The sequence below is a fragment of the Drosophila busckii genome, chromosome 2L (assembly GCF_011750605.1).
Source record: "Drosophila busckii strain San Diego stock center, stock number 13000-0081.31 chromosome 2L, ASM1175060v1, whole genome shotgun sequence".
Lineage (NCBI taxonomy): Eukaryota > Metazoa > Arthropoda > Insecta > Diptera > Drosophilidae > Drosophila > Drosophila busckii.
In genome coordinates, this window is record NC_046604.1 from 16258349 (window position 1) to 16286227 (window position 27879).

The window sequence follows — 27879 nt, forward strand, 5'->3', positions numbered from 1 at the left end:
AAAATTTCTATGCGTTCGTTGGCCGCCGCCGCCAGCTGAAGCTGCTGTCTGTCCATATTAGAGTTGAGCACGTCAGCGTAATAGACGTATATGTGACGCCCATGAGCATGACGACGACGATGATGAAGTCTATGTCTGCCTTTATGGCAGAGAAAGTTGTGTGCCAACTTAAGCGAGGTAAATTCATAAAATGCACAAAAAAAAATCCTTAAGCTAAAAACGATTTATATTTTTGCCACTTAATGCAGCAAGACACGAAGCAGCAACTGATATAATTAAGTGCAAATGCACATTAATTGCAACAAATCGCTACGGACTTTTGGTATTTTACCTCTTCAGGAAGTCCGTATATTCCGCTTGACGTATGAGTCCAGTACGCATCATAATTGTTTGGAAGCATTGTCGCTCTATGGCCCATAGATTGCATTCAGTTATGGCGGTTATAGTCGCTGTGCGCTGGCAGTTATATAATATGGCCAATTCACCCAGCACCTTGGCACCCGAAAGTGTTGACAAGTATTTGCCCTCACGTGAAACCTCAACGCGTCCATCTGCAAGTAAAAACAAAACAAAAGAAATTTAAAATCAAGTTGCGCGAAAATTGATACGCTTTGAATTTCAATTAGCACTCAAATTTTAATATTTCAATAAGCGTACGCTGCATAATTTGTTGTTGTTTATAAACATATTTGCAAACATGTGTTTGTCTCAGATACGCTTAAGCATTAAATTCGCAATTTATTTGATTTTTATTTTATTGTTATGGGTATTTTATCAAGAGCGAGGTTGGGCAAGTTCCATTCTCTCACAGGGGTGCAATCAATCAATTTAATATACAAATATTATGTTCTTAAATTTAAAAAAATATATTAATAAAATATTCTTGCTTTAATATTCAATATAAAAATATTGAAGAAATATTTTTGCAAGCTTCAATATAAAGTGATCAATTTATGGCTGTATATCAATCAATAAATAAACACTTCATCTCATATATTTTATATATTTAGAATATAAATCTTGCTAATTTAAAAACTGGCACTAACTTGTTTCCCAATTCCATTCAGGTTTTTATACTTTTGACAACAATGCACAAATATTATTTTGTTTTAATATTTGTACTAAATAAAGATTTGTATTCCTAAAAATTTGTATTCTTTATAAAATAAAGTTAGAATAAAGATCTTGTATTCATTCAATTTATATTAATGAATGTTCTATCAATCGATTCACACTTAACTTTGCATATTTTATATATTTACAAAAATATTCCTATTAATTTAAAACTGGTATAAAATCGATTCCCAACTCATTCAGGTTTTCAAACTTTTGGCAACAATTTTGAATAGGTCTGAAGTTAAGTTAACGTGTTTAATGTTTAGCATTTAATTCAATTTATATTTAAACATGAATTCCCACGCATTTTTTATATAAAAAATAAAAGTTTAAAGAAATTTAAATTTCTATGCTTCCATTTTTATAGTTCAAGATTTTTGTAATAAGAATTTCATTTCAAGCTTTCATTTCTATAGCTTCCAATTTTGTTCTTTAATTGTTCTTACCACCAATGACTTCCTCTTCATCCTCCGTAGCCGCCGACTGCTCTTTGAGATTTCCAGTGCGACGTCGACGCGCATAAGTGTGCACGGGCACAATGAGACGTGGCCGGGGTATGCAGAAGCCCTCGGAGCCACTGAGATCCTTTGAGCTGCCATGGCTGCTGTTGCTGGTAGCAGGCGACAGATGGCGCTGTTGTTGTTTCAGCGGTTGAGTAACCACTGGCGGCTCCTCTTCAAGCTGCAGCGTTTGCATTGACTGCTCCAGACTATGACGACGCGCTGTGCTGCGGCAAAATGAGCCAGCGGTTTGATGTGGCATGCGTATGGTGGCATAGCGTTGTATGCTGGCATGGGAGGCGGGTGGCGGTGGTGGTGGCGGCTCAGTGGGTGGCGGCATTAGTCTCTGCGGCTGCTGGCAAATGACGCGCTCCGGCTGCTGATCCTCTGCTGCCGAACTGAACGTGGAGTAGGCAGAGCTGCTGTTGCTGTTGCTTTTACTAGGGCTGAGCTTTGCTTTTGTGGCACGTAGCGTGACATAACTGGGCGCCTGTTGTTGCAACATGGTCTGGCTGCGGCGCAGCGAGGGCGGCTTGACTGACAGCTGTTGACGAGGCCGTGGCACGCGCGCACGCTCCGTAGGATCCAAGACATAATGATTGACTGCTGTTGTCGTCGTTGCATCAGCCTCAAGCTTTGGCTGCTCTTCAATCCAATCGTTTGCCTGATGATGCTGCAGCGCCGATGGGCGATAGCCATTGTATTCCTTGATGGCAGCCACAATGCTGCGATCCTTGGACTGCTGCTCCAGCTGCCTGATGTGCTCCAGCGTCATTTGATATTTACTCAAAGCTGAAATGCCATTCAATAGAAAGCTGCTGCCTGCATTGCTGGGCTGACGTTGCAGCTGCTGCTGCTGCTGTTGCTGTGTTGTTGGTGTTTGATGTTGCTGATGTGCGTGCAGCCAGTTGGCTTCGTAGAGCGCGCCCATGGCGTTGTTGGCATCAAGCGAAAGACTCGCATCGACTGCTTTGCCCGGATAATGTTTTATTTTCATTGCGAAATCTTTATTTTGTTTATTGTACAGCGTACAAATTTCACTGTGCACAGTGTGACGTGATTTGTTTTTATTTAACTATAAAATGAAGTTTGTTGTTGTTGTAATTTGTTGTTGTTGTTGTCTTTTGCATAACCCATGAGCCATGAAATTCGCGCACGGAATGTTGACAAGTCACCACAACAACAACAACAATTACAACAACAACTACACCAACAATTACAACAACAGCAACATAAAGTAGAAAAAAACTTGGACAACAGCCTAATTGTATTTGGTTTTCTATTTATACACCTAACTATTACCAAAGCAATTTGTTGTTGTAATTGTTGTTGGTGTAATTGTTGTTGTTGTTGTTGTAAACTTTCCCAGACGCTTGCCTCATACCAAGCAACTCCATATAAGAAACCACACCCAAGTAGCTCAACATTTAATGTTTCAATGCCACTGTTTCATTTAAAAATATATTTCTTTTTTAAACAAAATCTTCTATTTGCAGCATTGCCATTTATTGCAAAAAATAAAATGAAAGTTTATAACTGAAAGTTTAGAAAAGTTCATTATAATTTAATATGCATTTCATTTTCATTGTTCCCTCTTTGAAATTTTTGTTAACTTGCCAACTGATTTGCATTTTGAGCCCCCCCAATAGCAAACTTCCCAGTAAACTTTAAGCTTAAACCAAACAGCAAAGCAACTGTTTAAATATTTGCTTCAATCTGTTTATATTTATGTCTATAGACACAGTTTGGCTATCGCTCTCTCTTTTACGTTTGTCGCGCACATTTGTCAAAAACGTTTTTGTTAAATACGCGCAGCTTAATAAAAATAATAACAATTCGTTTGACTTTTGGGTGTAAATTATTTTATGGCAAATTTGTACGATCGTGCGAATGAATGGGGCGAGCGATCGTGTTCGCAGCTTAATCAACAATAATTTGCACAACAGCCAAAGTGTTAATAATATTGCATACAAAACACAACTATTAAATGAATGAATAGCGCACAAATAAAATGACGTAGACGCTGCGAAAAAATAGAAAGAAAAATATGGAGAGAGAGGCTCAACTGAAGATCAGTTACAACAAAACTCAAGTTAATGATTTTTTAATTGACTGCGGCTTCGAAGTTTACGAAAATTATGAAACAGCTGTTTAAAAAGTAGTTCATTTGACGATTGAGGGCAGCGTATGTTATAAAAATAGCTATCATTAAATGCATATTAATAAAAAAGTGATCGTCGAAATGATGAATATAAAATTCCCTGTAGTGATCACTGAAAAAAAAAGATGAATCTTAAATATTTAGGTGCAAGGATTAATTACTAAAGAATATAACATTCTTTATAGTGATCTTCATTAGCAATAATGATTTAAACCATGATTTAACCACAAACTAGTATAAAAGATCAATTGCTAAAAGCAAAGTCACGAATTTAATTAAATTCATTAAAGTGATCCTCAGCTACTGAAAGAAAGTGTACTACGATCCTTAATCATTAAAGCTGATTTCAAAATTTAGGTCAATTAAGAAACAAAAATTGCTAAAGCTACCTTAAGAACATAAGAATTCTCATAGAAGTGATCTTCAGTAGTAATAATCAAGAAGAAAGAAAGTGATCTACATAAGTGATCCTCAAGTTATTATAAAATATCAATTGCTAAAGCAAATTCACGAATATTAAATATTTTGTAGTGATCTTCAGCAGATTGATACTGAAAGAAAGTGATCTACATAAGTGAACCTCGGGCTATTTTATAAGATCATTAAATTCTTTGAAGTAATCTTCAGCAACTGAAACAAAGTGATCCTCGATTTTCTATATCCATTGCTAAAGCAATGGTAAAAGCCTAAAATTTCTTACAGTGATCTTCACTAGCTATAATCAGTAAAAGAAAGTGATCTACATAAACGAGCCTCAATCGTTAAGCCTCAAATAAAAATGTAGCGCTACTATAAATGATTAATTACTAAAGCAACCTTAACCTAACTCATATTTGTAAAAAGAAAAGTTTAAAAAATGCACTTAATGATCATTTAAATTTTCAGTAAGCAAGGCAAGGTCAAATCGTAAACAAATAATAAACAAGCCATGGGAGTAACCCGAGCAATTACGTGATTGACTGTGTCAGCAAGCCAAACAAAAATCGATGACTAAAGACTTGATCATTTATTATGCCAACTACACAATGCACAATTCCCAGCCAATGTAAACAAATAAACGTAAATGTTGTACTAATTTCGTAATAGTATTTAACAATTTGCGAATTGTTTAAAGTTTGTCAAGCTTATCAGCAAGACAAAAATACAAGCTCGTGTTGCAACTTAGCGTTGATAACGAAATAGCTGTAAATAGTGAAGATAGTGGATAGTTCAATGGCATAAACAAGTTTTGGCAATTCAAAATTGAAAGGCTTTTGTTGCAATGCGGAAATCCGTCATGCTAAGTTAAACAGCAAACAAAATGCAGCTGTGCCAAAAATGAAAAAAAAAAGTTAATACATTAATGGTTTTGCAACAAGCATAGAGTTGGCTCTAGGGGCAAGGCAAGGTCAACTAGTTTGGCTTTAGCGCTGACTTCACTCGCAGTCCAGAGACTGACTGTGGCTTTCAGCTCAGCTCTGATTTGAATACAAAAGCAAAACTAAGAATTAGCAACTTGCTTTAAAAAACCGCTTTGCACATTGTTGTTTAACTTTAACTGTAACGGTGACTGAGTCTGAGCTCTGTCTGTCTCTCTGTCATTCTGTCTTTATTTAAGCCGTAGCCTCTTGGTCACAGGCAAGTTGGCTTATATGCCAAGGGCAGACGCTTCATAATTTACTTCACCTGACTTCTGGCAATTACATTTATATATGAAGTACCCAAATATCTTTTGTTTACTCACAAAAATTTCTTAGCTTAGTCATAACCAGTTGACCGCAATTTTTTATTTTGTTAGATTTTTTATCATGCATATTTATAGCTTTAAATTTCTGGTTCGTCTCTATGCTAATAAAGAAAGTTAAAATTGATGAACGTCAAAATAAATACCAAAAAAAATATCTGCTGTATATAATTTTAGATTGTAGTCAAACCAGAATCCCCAGCATGAGCTCATTAGCAAGCAAAAGAGCGCTAAAATAATTGTATAGCCGCCCTGAAAAACGTTCATAAATCCTGTGGCTATAGCTAAAAATAATAGAACAATAAAAACTAGTCTTGGACTAAAGACTGATTAAAAGTTGCCGCAAAGTGTTTAACGATTTAACAAAAGCCTGGCTATAAAAATGTTATTTTTATATGAATAAGATCAAACAGCTTTGGCGATCTTTGAAAATAAATAAAGCTAAAGCTTAAGACTGTCTGATCAACTGATCGCACTTCCCAAAATAATAATTACTTATACTACATTCCAAACGATCATTATGATAAATTATAAATTTTATTCTAGGCATTATCAAATTATCGTACTTTTAGATGAATCATTATTCACTTTTTTTAGTTCTTAACAATTATTACTTTTCCAAATTATCATTACTGATCGTTTTAAAATATTTTAGTCCAAGCATTATCAACTGATCGTACTTCCCAACTGATCTTTACAGCTTGTTTTATATATTAAGCTAACTTAAGCATTATATCAACTGAACGTACTTCCCAACTGATCTTTACTGATTGTTTTATATTTTTTAGATGGAGCTGCTCGTTTTATAAGCATTATTAACTGATAGTAAAAACCCAAGCTAAGACGCTTTAGGCTGTGAGTTAACCAAGCTTCTATAAAACTTTGTTAATGATCCAGCCTATCTACAAATTTCAAACTTGAGCAGCTGCAGCTTAAAGAAATGTGCGCCAAGTGATTAAAGCTCATATAAATTTCCAATAAAAAATCATTTAATAGCTTTAGCTCTTTAGGCCAAATTACAGCTCATTTGCAAATGATCAGCAATCTTTTTTTTTTATTAAAGCCTAAAGCGTTGCTACAAGTTATTCAATCGTGAAGCAAGCAAAGATGGCAATTTGTTAGCTACTGAAAAAGTGAGAGTAAGCCACACATACATACATATTAATGCGTGTGTGTGCGTGTCTAGGCTAGAAGTCAAATGGGTCAACTACAAAGCCAAAAGTCAAATGGCTAGAGCAAAATGCTTTGACATTAACATAGTTTCTGCTTTGATCGCTGCTTCTTCTTCTTGCTTAATGCGCTATGGTCTTTAAATTTTTTGATTGTCTTACACTTTTCACACGATTTCTAAGTTAATGTGGCTTTCAATTTTTATAGCTTCATTTGAAATTCTGCACGCGTCTTCCGCATTTTTTAAGAAAAAATTATAAATTGCAAAAAGTAATAATTTTTTTTTCTTGTCTCAAGCTTTAAAGCATTCTTGCACGACTTTAGCTTTCATTATGAGCCAACATATATCAGCGTTGATTGTGGCTTGGCTTTAAGTTACGGTAACTTGGCTTTTATTATTATTGCTTATAACTGGCTTTCGTAGCGACATTTGGCATTTTTTTATGCCTTTGTCTACACTTTTTCGGACCAATGACCGACAAAATACAAATGCGAATATGCGAGGCTGCAATCGAGCAGAGGAGGGGGCGAACAATAAACAACAACAACTGTGGAAAAACCACAAACCGGAATTCTTCAAGTGATCTTTTGCGTTCAATCGACAAAAAACAAAAACACAAAACAGACCAAAAAAAATAAAACCCAAAAGAGCAAATGTTACAATTGTCTGTCTGTGCTATGTTCTCAATTTCTATTGCTAGCTCTTTCTAGCGTCTCTCTTGCGCTCGCTCAACTGCATTTACTTTTAAATACAACTTTTTCATAAAATACACTTTCACTTTTGATTTCTTGTTTTGTTGTTTGGCTTGTTTAAGAATTCTTCACGCTAATTCGTCGAAACCACATTTGTTGCCTTTGTTTCTGGTTTATAGCCGGGTTCGTTTTTATAAACACAGACACATGGCAGTAATTTTAACTTGTTCATTTAGAACAACAACAACAATCACACACATTGCTAGCACATTGTTTATGTAATTTACTTTGTTAATTGCTGTTATGCGTCGATTATGTAGAGCTCAAGTATTTTAGCTACACTTTGCTTTATTGTTTTGTTTGATGTTTCATTGTTGTTGTTGTAATATTCCACGCGCGGCGAAGCATGCACAACCCACATATGCAAAAAAACAAAGTGCAAACTGCACAAGCAACAACACGCACGTTACACGAACCGTAATATTGTTTTTATTTCTTTTTCTCTCACTTCTTCTCTTTTCAAAAGCAGGCCGAGCGCGCAGGCGCCTAGCACGTTGTAATCGCTACGCTGGCTGCCGAACAAATGATTTTGATTTCAGTTGCTAACGTTTGGGGCTGGCTGGCGGCTGCTGCTTGGAGAGCGCGAGAGCGCGGCACAGTGGCACATTTTTCATTTATACTCAGTCAAAAACTTTCAAAGAGGCAACCAACGCTTTTTTTTAGCTGTGCATATAATTATTTAAAACACTAATTTGCTGCTGTCGACTTTGTAGCAGCAAAATTTGCATCACATTACGCTAATGGGTCCCACTGTGCACTACAGCACGCGAGAGTAAAAGATGTGGGCGCTCTCACAGCAGCAAGCGAGGGTGAGTTGCGTGCTAAAGACAATAGCAGCATTGCCAAAAGAGCGAGAGCGCGAGAGAGCGCAAGAGCGGCAGACAAACAGACACCGTTGCGTTTGCTCATTAGTTGAAGCATAAATGGCAAACATGTGCGTAAACGTTTGGGGTTCGGCTACAGCGACTGCGCTGCCTGCGCTACAATATTTGCGTACAAATCAAGTTCATGCTTGTTTACGTGTGCTAGTATTTTTTTAATCACTTGCTGACATTGCTTATCAGTTCACGTAGCCTCAAAATAAACCTTAGTTGTCATAGTTGTGTGATTGCTGCTTATCAAACTATTTTTCATTCATATGTAGAGTGTAAATATTTGTAGCGCAGCGGCCAAGTGAGTGCAGCCGCTTGTCGAGAGTTTTACACTCTTACACTCTACAGGTCATTTTATACTTTAGGTATGTCTGTCTCATAGCAACAGCTGCATTAACATCTGTGGCTGTTGTTGTTGTTGTTGTTGCTGCTTCTCCTGATTTGGTTAGCAGGTTATGCGGCTTAAGGAAGCAACTGTCTGTTGTCTGCAACATGCATCATCATTCGCAGCCATGAAGTTGGCTTTAATGAGGAAGCGCCCAAAGCATATAATTTGCTCATAATGCAATTAACTTTGCCGCTGACGCAATTAAAATGCAAATAATTAGCATAGTACTCTATATAAACTTTTAGCTAGCGTGCAAAAATTTCAAGCAACAATTAGACACAAGTGTGCACACCCAGTAATGAGCTTGAAGTCATAAAAAACAAAAGAGGCACTAAAAAAAAAAATCGAAAGCCAAACGCTGACATTTGGCTGCAAACAAGAAAAGCAAAATAAATTAAATGCTGGGCGCGGGTGCAAGCAACACAAGCCTAGTGGCATAGCTGACAGGGCACAGCCAAACATAGTTGGCTACAGCAAATAAATCCCAAGTTGCAGCTGTGGCACGATAAGACAGACGGAACTGCAAACTGTACGTGGGCGTGCAGTAGTTGAAAATTGCAGTCGCAGTTGCTGCAACATGTTGCTTGAAAATAAGCATTGCATAGCGCTGGGCAGCGCTTGTGTGCGCAACATGTTGCTAAGCTTTAAGTATTGCATACTTCAGTGCGCAATGTAAGCAAATCACTAAATCAACTTAAATTCAACTTAAAAAATATTTAAAAAATTTTAAAAATATTTAAATGCTTTACAAATATTTGTCAACACCTCATTGTGTTTAATTATTAAATTTTACTCACCTTCCATTACATAAACAATGCTGCCCACATCTCCTTCCTTGATTATCAAATTCTTTGCAGGATATTTCACCGGATACATGCAATCAACAATTTCGCGTATTTGCGTCAGATCCAAATTCTTCATGAAATCATTATCCAAAATGGCCGATTTGATAAGTTCACGGGAGCTGCAAATGGAAAATTGAATATATAGATAATAAATTGTGTGCAACAAATTTGGTAGCCAAACTGTCAACGCAGCCAAAAGCAAATTATGAACAGGCAATGGAGCAAGTCGAGCAGCCAATTAATTTTGCGACTGGCACATATAAATCGTTTTCTTATATTTTTCTAGATATTTTATCTGTTACGCCAGCCAGCAGTTTGGCTTACAAGCCAAGTTAACAAGTAGTTGGCTGTCGCTTGTGCCGATATGAAATTAATACAAATTTGAAAATTGTATGCTTTGGCATAAATTCAAAAGGGGGGGTGAAGTGGACGGTTTATATGTATGTTCCAATGCCTGTAAATGTCAAATGACTTTATCTGTCAGTGAATTTGACAAGCAGCCGCACCGAAGCTGCGCCGATTAATTAAAGCCACAGTCTCTCAATCTTAAGCCTATAACGGTAGCTTGGCAGACAGGCGTAACATAACTGTCCGCACTCAGAGCAGCCAATTTGTAAAGATTTCTGTGCGCATGCGCGCAGGAATTTGCCACATGCCACACTTGGGGCACTCAGATGCGCCTTTGAGCTCAAAACACATTTAGCTGAGACGCCAGTTTGCTTTTCTATATAATTAAAATTTTATTTTTTAATGTATACAATATAATTTGGTAACTGATATGCGGCGCCGCCGCATGTTGCCACGTCTGGGAAGCAAAACAATTTTAATTCGCATGCTGCAGCGGCATGTAAAATTTTTAAATAAGTTTTTTTTTTTATTTTTAGTGCTTTTTTTATGCTAAAAATATGCGTATTAGATTTCAACGCCCCGCAACGCAAAGTTAAGTTTTTCTTTTAGCTGAAACTAGTTTATTTTTTTGGTTGTGGCAAGCGTTACTGTTGATGCAACACCCGCGGCGCTATTCCAACGCCACAAATTGCATTTGGTAGCCGAAAATTTGAACGTTAGAGGGTATATTGGTATTAAAAAATAAAAATAAACTATATAAACAAATAAAAAAAATTAATTGTATGGAGAAGAATAAAAAAAAAATTAATTGATAACAATAAAAATTCATTGCAAAAATTAGCTTAAAGATTTTTAAAATAATAAATTTCTTGGAAAAAAATAATCACAAATATCTTATTAAAATCAGAGCAAATAAATTAATTATTAAGACAGAAAGGAGAAATTTTGTTTTTTTTTTTTCACTGTAGGTAATAAAATATTTACTAAAAATATTTAAAAAAAATTGTGTAATTAATTGTGTAAGTAAATAAAGCTTCATTTAAAATCATAGCCTTAAATATGATAAATTAATTTTTATCGTAGTTCAGCCCTCCAAATTTAAAAAAGAAGAAATTTAAATATGAAAAAATTTAAAATACATGTAAATTTATTTCTGATTCTAAGGAATATATAAAATATTTAAAAAATTATATGAGGCAACTATGCTTGGTTTATTCTCCTTCTCATAAATTTATTTCTCATATATATCAAATATTTTAAAAATCATATCAAGCTTGATTTATTCTCATTCTCATAAATTTATTTCTCATTCTAAGGCATAGATAAAATATTTTAAAAATCCTTTTAAGCAGCTATGCTCTTTATATTTATTGTTTAGCTAAACCCTGCAGCTTGTTTATAGTTTTAACTCTAAGCTTAATTACAGCTCAGCTTGCCGTCTATCATTTGCTTTAGAGTTTAACTATACAATCTTCTTTATTATGCGTAAATTATCTCGAGGCGCAGCATGCAGACATTTTGCTTATGCATGCGCCTAGGCAATTTGCATAGAGCCCACGGTGCGGCGGCAATGTGGCATGAATTGGTGGCAGCAGCGTCGCTTGCTGTGCGTGCCACCGCACTGCAGGCATCGAAGCCAACAACAATTAATAGCTTCAATTAGACCTACGGGGCGTATGACGCTCGCGGCCTGTGGCTGCGGCGCTGGCTGCTTGCTCCAGTTGTGGTGTCGTGTCGGAAGCTATAACCATTTTTATATGTCTATATTTGGTGCGTAAATTTGATTTTATGTATGCCAAGGCAGGGCCCAAAGCAGCAGCAGCTGCACCCATTGGCAACGCAATTCCATAAGCCAAAAGACAGATCTATCTGCCAATTGCGGGTGCGTTCAATTATGGCTTTGAGCCAAACTGAAAGTGCAATTGGCTAATAGCGCAGACAGAACTCATAGGCCCATCAGACACGCATAAATGTTTCTTAGATACGCTTCTATGCGATATATACATATATGGCCCGACTATGTGTGCTGGCAGTTAATTGAGTTTTCTCAAGAGACCACAAACGGCCATCTCAACTCAAACTAGCTACAATTTTGCAGAAGCTGTCATGATATGCTAAAAAAGTGATTTAAATTAAAGGGGGATACGAGGGAAGCAATGCAATTTATTTAAAATTAAAGGCAGCTACTACGAAAATTGAAGTATCTACATATAACATTTGTAAACTTAAGCAAATGTTTGAAAGAAAATGTCAAATAGATAAATGAAATATAAATATTAAGTATAAGTATAATCAATATAATTTAAAAGCTAAAGAATGATTTAAAGAAAAAAAAAAAATATACAATTTATTAATTAAACTTCAAAATAACAACAAATTGTATTCATGATTAAAATATTCAAAAGAACTTAAAGTCAATTTAATTCAAAAAAAAATTTTATTTTAATGACAACACTTGTACGCGTTGAAATTTTAGTAAAGTTGTGAGCAAATAAAAATATTTAAGATATAAATATATTATAATAACTAAATATATAAAAATATTTAAAGAGAGATACCCAGAATTTAAAATTGAATAATTTATGAATAATGAAAGAAGCGGTCTAGACTTGATACTGAGTGAGCCTTGAATTAATAACAAATCAAAATATTTGACAGCTACTACCTTAGCATATGCTTTATTATAAATTTTTAGCAGCTTTTGCAACTTAAAAATATTTAAAATGTTATAGATACCAAATATTCGCCAATAACTCTAATATATACAAATATTTAAAGAGAAATCCATTAAAATCAGTTTGAACAACTGTCAATTGTTTCTAAGCAGCTGATAAAATTTTAAAATGTTCTATAAAACAAAGAAATTTATTAAAATATGTCTTTATGTCAATAGTTGACCTGAGAAATGTTTTGCTATAAATTTCAGTCAAGATCATTAGAAAGATTAGTACTCGTTTGACATCATGAATTTCAGCAAGTTAACGTTCTTTATTGCAGCTCTCGTTGCTTTAGTTTATTTGAATTAGTTAATTAAGCACTGCGCCTATTTTAAGCTAAACTGAAGACATAAGCTGCCTAGTTGGCTTTCTAATAATGAAAAACAAGCTTGCAACAGTTGCACACTGGGTCAGCAGCATATGCCACATTGGCTTGTAGCAAGTTCTCAGCCGACCCGCTGGCCACACGACAAGTCAAGTCAAGTAAAAAAAAATAAATTTCGCACAATTTGCTGGCATTATTTATTAGATGACTCTGCTGAAAGCCACCAGGCGGCATTTATAGTCCGCAAATGGGCCCAAAGAGACTCCACTCAGTGCCAATCGAAGTGGACGCAGCCAGTTGAGTTCAGTCTTGAGACTTGTGCAGCTTTTGTGCCTACGGCGCTTTTGATTTATGCCATGCAAGTGTCAAAAAGTGTCCTGTTGCACACACACGCGCGTTGTCTGTGGCATAGATTTGCACTCAAGATAAGCTGCGAACTGGTCGCGCCACGCCCCCCTAATGCCACCATTAAAAAGGTTGAATTGTTGTTGACATTACGCATTCGCATTCGCCATTTGAATTACAATTTGTTGCAGAGATTTTCAAAGATTTTCAGTGATTGTGTCAGCAACTCGAATGCCGCATTAATTGCAGCTCGCTAAACAAATTTTTCTACAGTCTGTGCTATACGCATATGCAAATGCATTAAAGTTGTTTAACAATTAATTAAAAAAAATTACAGTTTTCGTAAAAATAAGCCTTGAGTAATAAATTTGCCATTTGTTTTTACTTTGTCTATAAAAACTTTGAGTATATTGACAGCTGCTCGTATATTTATATATAAATATATTTTCCCTAGAGTTTATATTATATGATATATTAACAAAATTATTGCCAGCTGCTTGCATATGTCAATCAAAATATTTTACAAAAATTTCTCTTTGAACAATTTTTTTGAATTTTATTATCTTGTCATTATCTTTATATATTTTTGTAATAATGACAATACATATAATTTGTTTAAAAGCAAAAGCAAGTGTAATTAAAAATTATACTAGTTAATATGGTAAATATAAAAAGTATTCAAGGCTTCAAATAATTTAATATGTTAGATATTAAAAATGTTCAAGTACAATTACAAAAAAAAATTATTTTAATTTAATTTTGAAAATATATACAACGTTTTGAATTAATTTATACATGAATTTGATTTAAATTTTTCTTTGCATTTAATTTTGAAAATATTCGTAACACTTTAAACTTTTTAATATCGTTTTGAATTAAAAAAAAAAAAAAAAAAAATTTATATATGAATTCAATTTAAATTAAGTATTGAAAATGTTTGAAAATATTGCAATCACTTTTAGCTTTTTAATAACGTTGTGAATTAATTTATATATGATTTTAATTTAAATAAATAATATGTTAGGTATTAAAAATGTTGAAGAACCTTTAAAAAAATTCTTTGCATTTAATTTTGAAAATATTGTTTACACTTCCAACTTTTTACTATTGTTTTAAAAATATTTGTATTATTTTTAAAGCTGTCAACGCTTCAGAATTTATTTTTGATTTATATATTTAACTTAAATTAATCAAAATAAATAATTAATGTTAAAAAAAATATTCTTCATTCTAATTTCTTACTAAAATTTGTATACTACTTTATTTATAATATTTTTATAATTTGCTTATCATTCTAAAATTTTACACTGTGCGCAATTTCCTCCTCAAACACTTAACTATTGTTTTCCCACTAACAATTAACTCTTTAAAACAAATTGCTTCCTCAATTCGCATAAGTTTTTTATCGCTACATTATCCGCCCCATTTTTTCTATTTTTTGGCAGTTGATCTGTTTAATTTCCCGTTAGCGGCAGCCGCATCATTGACAGCCAATTGGGCGCACGTGGCGTCCCCAAAAATAATTTGCGCGACCGCAAAATCTAAATATTTATGTTATTGTTTTTTATATGTTGCCACAACAAACAAAAAGTCGAGACTCAAAAAAGGAAACGCCTACGCATTTTCACAGCTTCGATTTATAGCCTTGATAAAAATAATTCAAAGAGCATAAAAAGTTCGTTGTCTTTGCTTTTGTATAAAATTCTTCCAAAGAAATATTTTTTTATAGATTCGAAAATAAAAAGCGCGCAATGTCAATTTATATATAGCCAGCCAGTCTATATAGACATGACGCAATAAAAAGCGTGTACTGACTATATAGAACTTTATATAGATGACACCCAGCCAAGGCCAGTTCACTGATTGAAGCAAACCATTTGGCGACTTTATAGACTGCATAGCGCTATCTCTTTCTAGCAACTGTCAGCGTTCAAATTTTCATAAACGCATTTTATTATTTCGGACGCTGTTGCTATTGATTAAGATCAACAGCATGACGCTAATGACGATCATTATCGGCATTGGCTATATATAAAAATAAATACACTGCATATATATACATTATAGCTTTTCTTATCTATATAGCCGTCGCTATAGCCTAAGGTCTGTCTGTAAAGCAAACTGATCTTTCACTTGCTGTAATCAGCACTGCTCCAAATTTTGCTCAATTGGGCGCATATTCTTTTCTTAATAAAATTAATTTATGCTTCAACAGATTTATTGATTTGTTAAATATAGCTTGGTACATATTTCTTATAAACAATAAACAATTTAATTATAGCAAGCTAACCTTGAAGTGGGCGAATAACAATAACAATGTTGAGCTTTTAATAAAAACATTATTGTTTTTGTAGAAAATATAAATATTGAAATCTCGTTTAAGCGAAATTTAGCAGAAAATGGATTTTGGCAGTATTTTCCTTTCAAAACTGAAATTTATTATTACTATTTAATTGCTTTTAAAAAATTAAACCTATTCTACTTTATTTTAAAAATCGAAGCGCTATATCTCGAAATTGCAGCGAAATTGTATTCGCTTTTTCCAAAATAAATAAAAGTTCTTACAATTTTTAAATATTTTTGAATTTACCCAGAATAGCAGAAATTGATTTTTCAATATTTTCTTGAAAAATAAAATATAGTTTCTAATCAAAATTCACATTGCGCGCTGAATTGGTTTTAGAATTTGTTCTCATTCCTTTCTAAGCATTCAGAAATTTCAAATCTGTTGCTAAAAGATGCGAAATTGAAGCGAAATTGTTTTCTGGAACGCGGTTTCCCTAAAGCAAATAAAAGTTCTAACATTTTTAAAATATTTTGAAAACCCAAAATAGCAGAAATTGATTTTTTAATATTTCTCCTACTAATGTTAGCTGAATTAATTTTAAAATTTATTCTCATTCCTTTTGCATTCAGAAACTCCAAGTTTGTTCTTGAAATTAAAGCGAAATTGTTTTCTAGAACGCTCCATTTTTCAAAAAGAATAAAGTTCCTACATTTTTTTTACTATAAAATGTTACAGCAATTGATATTTTTTATATTTTCTTTACGAATAAAATTTAAAACTAAAATTGCGCATAATGAGCACTAAATGCGTTTTCAAATTCGTTTTAATTCCGCCTGAAATTCTGTATATTGCTTAAAAATTCTGTATATTTTTTAACTACGGAAAGCATTCAGAAATTCCAAATTTGTTGTTGAAATTACTTAACTTAACTATTTTTGACTGCTGACTTTTGCTTAATAAAACAAATTCACTTGCTACTCAAAATAAAAATTGCGCGAAATTCGTAGCCAGAACAACCCACAATAATTTTGAAATATTCGAATATTCGACTTACCGCTCATCCTTTTCGTATTTGGGAAAGCTAACATGCTCCAGCAGCACGGAGGATTCACTTTGTGGCTCCGCGGAGATGCCCTGAGCGCGTTGACGCTGAAACGTTTGCCCGGATTTGCGTGTAGCGCCAGTAGCGCTGCTTGGACCAGCGCCATTGCCCGCCGGAGAAGCGCTGGCGGAGCAGGCGCCGGCACTGCCGCGACTGAATGGAAAAACGCTTTGAAATTTATCCAAATGTGATTTGAGCTCAGCGATTTCGTTGTCTTTGAACTGCAAGGCGCGTTGCATTTCCTGAATCTTCAGCTCCTTGGCTTGTATGATTTGTATAAATCGCTCCTCCTGCGGCGTGGCAGCAACATAAGTGTTGTTGCTCATGAGCAGCGTGGGATCCACCAGCGCAACGGGTGAGGGCGTGGCCGAGCTGCTGCCCGGCGGGCCACAGCCCGAAATGCGTAAACTTTGCATTTGTTGTGCAAGCGCCAGCGAATTGGGCGGCTGTTGTTGCTGTTGCTGCTGCTGCTGTGGCTGTTGTTGTTGCTGCTGCTGTTGACAGGCGCCTGGTATGGCAACAGGTTGACTACAGTTGCCCTGGTAAGCTGTATAGACACCCTGTGTTTGCGCCTGCAACTGTTGCAACTGCTGATAGCGCTGCTGCAGCTGCAGCTCCTGTTGATGCAACAGCAACTGCTCTGTATGCAATTGTTGTGGCGTGCCACTTGGCGGCGTGCCGTAGATCAGCGCATGTGTCAGCACGTCCGAGTTGCAAGCAGGCGCTGGTGTGGGTATCAATCTTAGCCCAGCCGCTGTGTGCTCCAAGCCAATGTAGCCCAATGAATTGGCAGCGGGCAAGGTAACAAAGCCGCCGCTTAACAACGTTGCGTTGTTATGATTGGGATTGCTGTTGTTGTTGTTTGTATTGTTGTTGTTATTGTTATTGACGATGTTGACCAGACCCAGGTCGGGCTGAAACTGATAGTTGGCATTCGGCTCCTGTTGCTGCATACTGTTGGCTTTTCTCAATTTCGTGCTCACAATCGTTTTCGTTCGCTGACGATCTTCAGCGCTGCTATGACGACGCAAGCGACGCGTTGCTGTTGTTGGTGTATTGTTGATTGTTGTTGTTGTTGCTGTTGTTGGTGTGGGGGGCTGCTCTCTCTCAGCAATGTCAGGCGGCTTGTCGCGTTTGATTATCGCTGGCTGCAGTTTACGATATTCGGCATAGACATGCGCTGTTGAATTTGCTGCTGTTGTTGTTGTTGTAATTGGTGTTGTTGTTGTATTGTTGAACTGCTCATTGGTGTTTTGTTGATAATTATTATTGTTGCTATTGCTATTATTGGCTGGCTGCTGCCGCTTGCTGGCAAAGCACAGCCGATCAAAGCAAAAACGCATACAGGCGGCTTTCCAATTTAACCGCCGCCACGTAGAAATTGCACAAAACGCTGAAGTTCGCCCTGCAAAATAGTTAGAAATAAAAGTAAATATGAGTCAGTAAGCTTATCGCACTTGGTTTTATTTAATTTATTTGTCAATTGTTGTGTTGTCAGCTAGCAACCCAACACAACATGAAAACCTTTACCAAAAGTTCATACGCACATTAGACAATCGCCAGCGCTTTAGCCATGCGAAATTCTAACTCACCCAAATTAACATGCTATACCCCAAATATAAAAAGAAACCCACAACATTATTTGCTTATCGTCAAAATAGGTTTTAAATTGAAGCGCAATGACTAGCAGCTACTCTATAAATTTGCTTTGGCAGCTAATCTTTAGTTAAAATTAATACCAACTCATAGACATATGTAAAAAAATCTTTGAAAAATATACAATAAGTAAAAATATGTAAGTTGATGTCGAAAACAAATATTAGCTGAAATTATATAGATTTTGGATTTTAATGATAATATTTATTGCTATTTATTATATAACTATTTTTTATATCAGTTTCTTAAATCAGAAAAAAATTATTAGTTGAGATTTTGTTGAAAAATATATTTCTTTTTTAATTATTTATTTATAATATTAATAAGAATTTGCTTTGAGTAAAAATTATATTTATAATATATTATATTTGAATTTAATTAGAAGCAATCACTCAACTTTCTTTTTATTAAATTGAATTTTATTAGATAATAAAATATAATTTTTCTTCAATTATATTTTTTATCTAATAAATTTTATAGATTTTATATATTAATTATTATATTTAGTGTTACTTATTATATGAACTTTCTTTTAATTAAATTCAAGTAATTGGATATCAATGTAATTTATAAATAAATTCCATATTCCACTTAATCTTATTCTAACCAATGATTAGCTTGAAACAAATATTGTAGAAATTATCATTAAAAATAATTATATAACATTTTGAACACATTTTAATTTAATCAGAAATAAATAATTGGGTGAGGTTTTAGTAATATTTTTTTAAAAACTTTTTATTATAACGTCAGATTTTTATTATTTATTATTATTATTATTTTTTACTTATCAATTTAAAAAAGGTACTTTAAAATAATTTCTCAAGCTTTGATTGCTACAATAGATTTATCAATCATTTAGAAATATCTTTTTTTAAGAAAAAATATTAAAATTAAATTCTTAAACATATAGTAGTAGTATAAGGTGATCTTTTATAATACCATCATATTTTTATTAAATTAGCATTTTTATTAAAATATATGTGAACTGCACTATAGTTCACTTCAACCTAATTTTCCTTAACTTTAATCACTAAACTCCCCATTTAGCATTCAAACCCGACAGCTTCTCTACTAAATAAGCATAAACATTACATGATCTGGGACTGGCTTATTGAATGTCTCCATTTGCCTTTTAAAAGGCGAAGCTCTGTGTGCGTCTATCGACTATCGCATGCGCTAAATGACAGCCACGCCTTAAGACTCGTATACGATACGACAGATAACAGTGCTCGCTTTATTTTTTACAGTCTTTTTTTTATTTTATTTTTGGGCTTTTTGTATACATTGCGTGCGTTTTGAATGTTGTTTATATATAGCGAGACAGAGAGAGTGAGAAGAACGTAATGCCAAAAGACTTGAAAACGAAACGAAACTGGCACAAACAACTCTTGACATAATTCCATAGCCTGTTGTTTTTGGCCACGTTTAGAAGCTACGACAATCATTCAATGCAAATTGAAATTAAATGCTAAAAATAAAACTATCAAAAGCTAAACATGACAAAGGTGAAATAAAAATAAAAAGAAACAAAACGTTTGGCAAGCAGGTTTAACAAGTAGCAGAGCGTCCCCAAGTGTTGTGTGGGCAGCAGCAAAAAAAAATTGGAAGAAGCAGCTAAAAGAACGTGATCGGAGCTTGGAGGCTGTGCAAGGTTGAGAGCTCAAGTGAGAAAAAAATTAAACTGAAGATTAGACTTAAAGCGGCTTAGAATTGCAACTAAAACATAAATCAGACACTGAGCGAAATTAATGTTGATGATCAGTTAGCGTTTAATAAAGAAAAATATGTTGTGAAGCGTTCATTAATAAAAAAATATAAGTACTGAACGTTATATTAATTTTTTGCTGTGTTTTGAAATTAATAATTTTATGTAGGTGTGAAGATCACTACACAAACTGAAGATCAATTTATCACAAAGTTAAATATAAATATTGAAAGCAAGTTCTTAAGTTTATCAGCTGCATGATGATTGTTCATCTTTAAAATTGAAGTGATCGTCATTTAGAATTATAAATAGACAAGATCACTTGACTAACTGCAGATCATTTTAAGTTTTCCAAGGATTTATTATATTTAAAGTGAAGTGATCTTCATTCAAAGTTACAAATATACAAGATCACTTGACTAACTGAAGATTATTTTAAGTTTGCCGATTCTTTATCATATAAATAAATATAAATATATATAACTAAATAGACAATATCAATTGACTAACTGAAGATTATTTTAAGTAAAGATCATTATAAGTAACTGAAGATCATTTCAAGTTTGCCGAGTCTTGATCATATTTATCATATAAATAAATATAAATATATATAACTATTTATAAATTAATAGACAAGATCACTACTAACTGCAGATTATTGTAAGTAAAGATCATTTAAGCTAACTGAAGCTCATTTTAAATTTTGTCGTGTCTTCAACATTTATACGATCAACTTTCCATTGATCAATTGATCAGTTAGTAGAAATTCGCTTTAGCTAACTGAAGATCATTTTAAGTATAGATCAGCTTAAGATTATTTTAACTAACTGAAGAACATTTCAGCTCATTTTACATTCATCAATCGCAGCTTAAACATTTGCATAATTACTTTGCTATGATCAGTTAACAACAAATTGATCAATTTGCTGCTGATGTGACAGTTTTTGACATTTATTTAGTTATTTATAGCTCAGCTAAATATATTTATGTGCCTTTTTGACCAAATGAACAGTATTTAAAGGCTTAATTAACATTTTAATGTGCGCAACGGGTTAATACACATTAATGTGCGATTTGTATGCCAGGCTAACAACAAAAGCTCTCACACACTTTAGAGACAATGGCAAAGCAAATGGCATTGGCCCGCGCTTTTCTCGCGCAATTACAACGCGTAATTGGGCGCAAATAAAATAAACATATTTCCAAAGTAGTAACAAAAACAAAAACGTGACAAAAAGAACAGACATTTGACAACGCCAACAAATTTAAAACAATTGACACAAAAGTGCTTTAGCTATTGCTATTTTATTTATAGAACAACAATTGATGAGGCGCAGGCAGCCACTCAAAAATGTAAGAGCAAGACAGCATAAGAAAATCAATCAGTGTGTGTGAAAGAGAAAGCGCTAGCTGGGTCGCACCACTTAAGCGCAATTACGCTTGCAATTTGTTTTCAGCTCTCAAAACAAAAATTCCCCCCAACACTGGCGTATACGTAATATTTTAAATGATTTTATACTTTTTATTATCATTTAAATATGCAGCGTAAAAAATAAAGAGAGTGTGGATGCAAACAGGTTCTTAAGTTTAATTAGTTATTATGAAAACATTTATAAACGCTCAATAAAGTTGCGGTTCGGGCCCCAAGCGCCTTGGAATGTCAACGCTACCCAATCGAGGGTATTAACATCAATCGATCGTGAGTTCATTCATGCCACTGATAAGCAAGCTAGCTAGCTATATATATATAACATTGTCATAGCATATGTCAACACCATATTGGGCATTTTTTGAAAGCGTGCTTAGAATTTCATTTGCTGATCTTTGTATGAAGATTCAGCTGTTAGACAAGTGATCGCCTTAACTGATGTTAGAATTTGTTTTGTTTGTTTGTTCAACTAATTAAAGCTAATCTGAATACTGTAAATATATATATTGTGGAAATTACTCACTTTTGAGTATGTGATTCATATTTGTTTAGTGAGTGACGATCAGTCAAGTGAGGAAATCAACAAAATTGAGCAACAAGGAACTATTTAGCGTTTACTTTAGCAAATTTACGTGCGCAAGATTTTTTAAAGTTAAGTTTGCTATATAAATAGCGACAGTCTCTTTTATTGCCTAAAGATCAGTTACGATCAGTATTCAAATTAAGCCATAACTTATAATGCACGTTCAATTATAAAGCAAATCTATAACAAGCATTTATTTATAACCAAAGTTCAGTTTAAGCTTTAGAACAGAGTTAGAGTTTTACTTAAGATCAGCTACGATCGTTGATATTTCATAACCTATAATCCTAACCTAACAATTATTAAAGGAAAATTTATTTCAAGCTAATAATAAATTTCAATTATTTATATGCAAAGTTCAGTTAAAGCTTTAGAACAGAGTTAGAGTTTCATTTAAGATCAATTACGATCAGTAGTATATTTACTATAAATTATAATTATAATGCAAATTTATCTCAAGCTGCTAATAACTTTCAATTTTACATATTCAAAGTGACGATCAGTAATTTATCGTTTATTTATTTATTTATCAAACTAATAAAAATTAGCAAATCTTTCTTAATCAATTAATCAATTATTATGACTCGTAGTTTAGTTTAGAGTAACGAACAGTGATTTTCATAGAGCTATAGCCTTAGCTAACTATGGTAAGTACTGCATAACATCACAAAAAAAAATTAACCAAAGCCAATGGCAATTGCTGCATTGTCATTTGTTCGTTTAGGCATTTAAAAAATGCTTACAAAATCGCTTTAGCCTTCAGCCCGTTGTAAGCACTTAAAATCTCAATTTCATTTGACATATTTCAGCTTCCTGATGGCCAATCAACATCATCATCATTTGCTAATCAAAACAGACAGCAAACAAAATGCCACAACAAGATGTTGAATGCAACAGCAGCCGCAGCCACAACAAATGTGATTTGATCGGCGGGCTGTCAGTCAACACAAGTTGGCGACAAGTTAAACACAAATTTAGTTTGAAATACGCAAAAAAAAAAATGCAATGAAATGAGAAATAAAACGGAAAGCGGCATGCCAAAAATGCAGCTCATTCGAATCATTTAAAACATAATTAAGCTGTTAGCCAGGCCTAAGGGGGTGCTGCAGGGGCTGTTTCTATCTCTTTCTCCCACTCGTGCTTTCGATCAAATTGAGACATCAATTGAAAGCTATGTGCAAACCATAACGGGAGCGCATGTATGCTATATAGACAGACAGACAGACGAGCATGCGATAATTATAGGTTCCAATAATTGTCAAGTGTTCTCTCTCTCTCTCTCCCTCGCTTGTCAGTTTGTCTGTCAATTTGTCTGCGCTTCCTCAAGCCAATCGTTGAGAAAAACTACGCTTTAGCCTAAGCTTATGACAAACAATAATAAAGCATAACAATATCAAGTATACGCAGCGTTTTTTTTTAGTAAAGAAATATTAAAACAATATAAAATATTGCAGCTTAAATAATCATTACTGTTATTCTTTTTTGCGTTTGATTTAATTTTATAATTTATAAATTAAAAAAATATTTTTTTTTATAGATCAACTAATTTTCTAGCTCAAAAAATAATTTAAATATAAATTTTTGTATAGCCCAACTAATTTTCTAGCTCCAAAAATAATTTAATAATATATTTTTATTTATATTTAATATTTTATATGATTTTTTAATTTATAATATTTTTCATTTTAATATATAATTATATTTTATGTGATATTTTCATTTCTAATATTTTTAGTATTTATTTATACTTAAATTTAAAAACAATTTTTAATATCACATAAAATTTATATTTTTAGCTTAACATTTATTTTTTGTTAAGTATTAAACGCATTTGCTTTTTATAAACGTTAAGCATGCGAATCATTTAAATTATTTTCATGCCGCAGTACAAATAAATTGACAACAAAAAATTGTAATAAAAATAAATTCAAATTTAGCTCATTAATTTGTTGACTTATTGGCAGAGGTTTTGTTTTCATTTTCGTTTTTGTTTTTTAATGCCGCTTGACCTGCTTTAAGCCACCCGCTGACCCCGACTAATGACGCATAAATCGTAACTGATTTATTGAGCATTTTGTTAAATATTTGTTGTTTAATTTATTTTTTGTTTATTTGCCAATGTCATGATATTTTTGGATGTTTTTTTTACAAATACTCATTAGTCCCAGCGACACGTTCGCTGATCGATCGTTTTGCAGTAGAGCGCGAAGGCAACTGATCGCACTGATAACGCCTAAAAGACATTACAGATAGCAACTGTGACTGCCTGCCTAGTTGGTTTGCTTAGTTAGTTAAGCAGGCTCAGAGCCTCCAACTATCTATGGCAACTGCAACTGGCAACTCATTGGCAATTGGCATGAAGCTCACGTTCAATCAATTAAAACCTTCGCACAGCGGTATAAAAACATTTTATGGGCAAGCACTAACAGTTGACGCTACAGATAGATAGAAAGAGCAAGAGAGAGAGAGCGGGAGAGAGGAAAACACAAGCAAATGGCATTAATTTGGCTACGCTTTGGGGGTTCAAGGGGTTCTCTCTGTGCTCTAGGTAATGACTGACAATGAAAAGCCAAGGCTAGGTCAGTTCATTACTTCTAGTCAAGCTGCGATCTGCGTCACTTTTTATGTAAACATTCCAATAAATAATAAAACAAAAGGCTATAGGCTAAATTTTCAACAAATTTGTTTGTTTAGTGATGTAAAAAAATGTCAATGCTCTAAAAAAATTTTTTAATTTTAAAAATTATGCTGCATTTTATAATAAATAAATATTTATAAAATTTTATATATGAGTAGAAATAAGGTTTAGAATAGGTTAAGGCTTAAATCTTTAAATTTTAACAAATTTTCATAACTTTTGTTTTGTCTTAAAGGAAAAATAAATTAAATATCACCACACTAAAATAATTTTTAAGCTAAATGTTTGAAAAACGTTGCCGAAAATTGTACAACAATTATTTAAACTATTTTTAATAAATAATTTTTAAGATAAATTTGCTAAAATGTTTGAAAAACGTTGCCGAAAATTTTACAAAAATAATTTAAACTATTTTATGTACATTAAATGTTTTAAATTTTGTTTATTATTTTTCTATTATTATTATTTAAATTTTGCATTAATCTACAATAGCTGTATATTATTATTAAGCAGCAATAATCAATGCAAACTTTTATAAATATTTTTATTATATTTTTTAGCTGCATACGCAGACTACTGAAATATTTTTGCACTTGCTTATAAAAAATTTTTATAGCGCTACTTCAACCGGACAGTCATAAATTGCGCAGATTAAAATAAAGTAAAGCAAAACGCTTTGCTATAAACAAAAGGCATGTATAAAGCTTAGCAAAGATTGTTAATAACAATAACTCAAGTCAACGTATGTGCTATAAACAAATTAAGCAACAGCAAAATTTCTCAGTCCAAATAAAGCAAGTGCAACTTTCAATTAAATGTGCCTGTTGTAAAATTTATAACACATGTTAACACACACATTTCATTTGTTTACACACACACACACAGACACAAACATAAGCGACAGACACGCACGCGCATTTCCGTTATAAACATTAGAGTGAGATAGCGAGATAAAATTGCCCATCAAAATGCCATCAAACTTTCATGTTGCGACACTTTGACAGGAAACAAAAACCAGAACTAGAACTAGTACGGTAGAGTTAGAAGATTAACCAGCCAGTAATTGTATCTGGATTTGACCACACACAAAGTCGAAAATTTATGTGTGTGTGTGTGTCAGTCTAAGTGCAAGTCAAGCTAGTTAATGATGGTCACATGATCCTGAACGGTAGCTAAAGTTGCTACAAAAATGTTTTAATTAAGCAGCGCTTGCTAAACGACTACAGAATACACTTTGTTTGGCAAATTTTGCTTTAGATCAAATTAATATTAATTATTAATAACAGTTTTTTACTTTCACATCCTACAAACTTTAAATATAATGAGGCAGCCGACTATGTGATACACTTTGTTTGGGAATTTTGCTTAACCTGAACTTTAAACAAACTTAACTGCAGCACATTTATTTTTAAAATGATAAGAGTTCGCTACTTTCACCTCTCACAAGCTTTAAATGCACTGATGCAACCAACTACATGATACACTTTGCTTAAACTCTAAATTCTGCATTAGCTTAGACTAGTTAATGATTCTCAAATGAGCCTGAACGCATAAAATGTTTTAATTAGCCAGAACTTAGACACTCGACTGCGAAATACACTTTGCCTTAATATTTTAGCTTTAGCTCAACTTTAAACAAACTAAACTGCAGCATATTTATTTTAAATTTTTTTTAAATATTGTTACAAACGCTTTCCATATTTAAATGTACCCTTTTAATTATTTACCAAAGCGTATCAATTAAGCAACATTTATAAGGAAATTGCACGCCTGAGAATTAACGTATATGGGCATTACCTTTGAGGCTCGATGTTTGGTCGATGGCTTTTGGTTTTTAGAGCCGCTAACAATTTGCACACTTAATGAACGACAAACGAGACGACGAGAGCGACTTTTAATTAGTTTGTGCGTGTGTCTTAGTCGTTTAACCGTTGCACACACAGACACACACACACACGCACACAAAACTTAATTGAGAAACGCGTCTTGCGCCTCAAATGCGATCAATGCGCGCCAAGAATGCCAGCGTAGTAATATATATAAAATATATATATATGGGGGGTTATAAAAAGTATTTTGTAACTGACGACAAAACGCGATACGCAACGTATGAACGACGCCCGAGTACTGACTGAATGTGGAGAGAGTTATAAAGCAAGACACACAGTACACACAGTAACAGTGGCTATCGATAATAGTTGCGCAGCAGTCGACGTCGACGTCGGCAGCACAAACTTGGAGGCAGCTTTGTCTGTTATCGAAGTGAAACCCCCCAGAAGCGTCGTCGTCGTCGTCGTCGTCGTCGTTGTTGCCGCCGCCATCGTCGTTTGTATTTTTTGTCGTTTGTCGTTTAAATTAAAACTCGGAATTTGGCTGAAACCAGTTGCACACACACATACATATGCATGATCAAACACACACACACATACATACATATAAGTGTTGTTGACGCCTTTGCAGCTTGACTGTGATTCGTTGCTTCGATTTGTTTTCAATAGAATACACACACATTGAAGCTGCATTGACGCTCTAATTGCTCAACTGCATGCAACAACAATAACAATTACAACAACAATTTATAATAACAACAAACTAGAACTTCAAAACGTGTCTCAAACACTTTAGCTAGCGATCAAAGCTACAACATACTCTTGCCCTAAAGCTATAAATTAATTTGCCACATCTATTATTAGCAATAATAGTTTAAATAAAGTCATGCCTACTAGCTCAGAAGGCAATTATAGTATTTTTAAATAATTTGCTATGCAGTGGGAAGTTATAGAATTTGTTATTTGAATTTAAACAACAAGTTAAAGCTTCTAAAGAATTTTTTTCTCTGTAGAAAAATTTTTTATCGAACATTTCATATTTTTTATACATTTTAGAGTATTATAGAATTTTTAAATTATTTTTTATGAACATTTTATATATAAAGAAAGCATTTTAATAATCATATACTATTTTTTATAACTCTTAAGTTCATTATAAAATTTTTAAAGAATTTTGTATGTTCATTTTTGGCAATTTGGCTCAAGATAATAATTTTTGGGTTTTAAAAATTTGTTTTAATACTAATAAATAAATAATATGTCCACGTATAACAATTAAATAAAATATAGTGCATTGCATGCCAATTTTAGTTAAAGGTTTAACTTTTATAATGCATATAATTGGACTTTACCGTTATTTCAAATTTATACAAGTGCAATCTTG

General features: G+C 33.5%; 1 protein-coding gene across 3 annotated transcripts in view; it reads right to left on the reverse strand.

Annotated features, from left to right (window-relative positions):
* Nucleotides 1-27879, reverse strand: part of LOC108607868 (cGMP-dependent protein kinase, isozyme 2 forms cD5/T2) — a 34379-nt gene that overhangs the window by 3080 nt on the left and 3420 nt on the right. The window contains exons 1-4 of one of the 3 annotated variants that reach the window (XM_017998958.1): nt 26464-26664; nt 16605-18057; nt 9481-9647; nt 332-551 (exon numbers count right to left, since the gene is read on the reverse strand). In XM_017998958.1, coding sequence (XP_017854447.1) covers nt 332-551; nt 9481-9647; nt 16605-17995 — 1778 coding nt within the window. In that variant the 5' untranslated portion in view covers nt 17996-18057; nt 26464-26664. Of the gene's footprint in view, nt 1-331; nt 552-1562; nt 2683-9480; nt 9648-16604; nt 18058-26463; nt 26665-27879 lie in introns of those variants that run through there. The other 2 variants (XM_017998957.1, XM_017998960.1) reach the window with 2 other exon arrangements.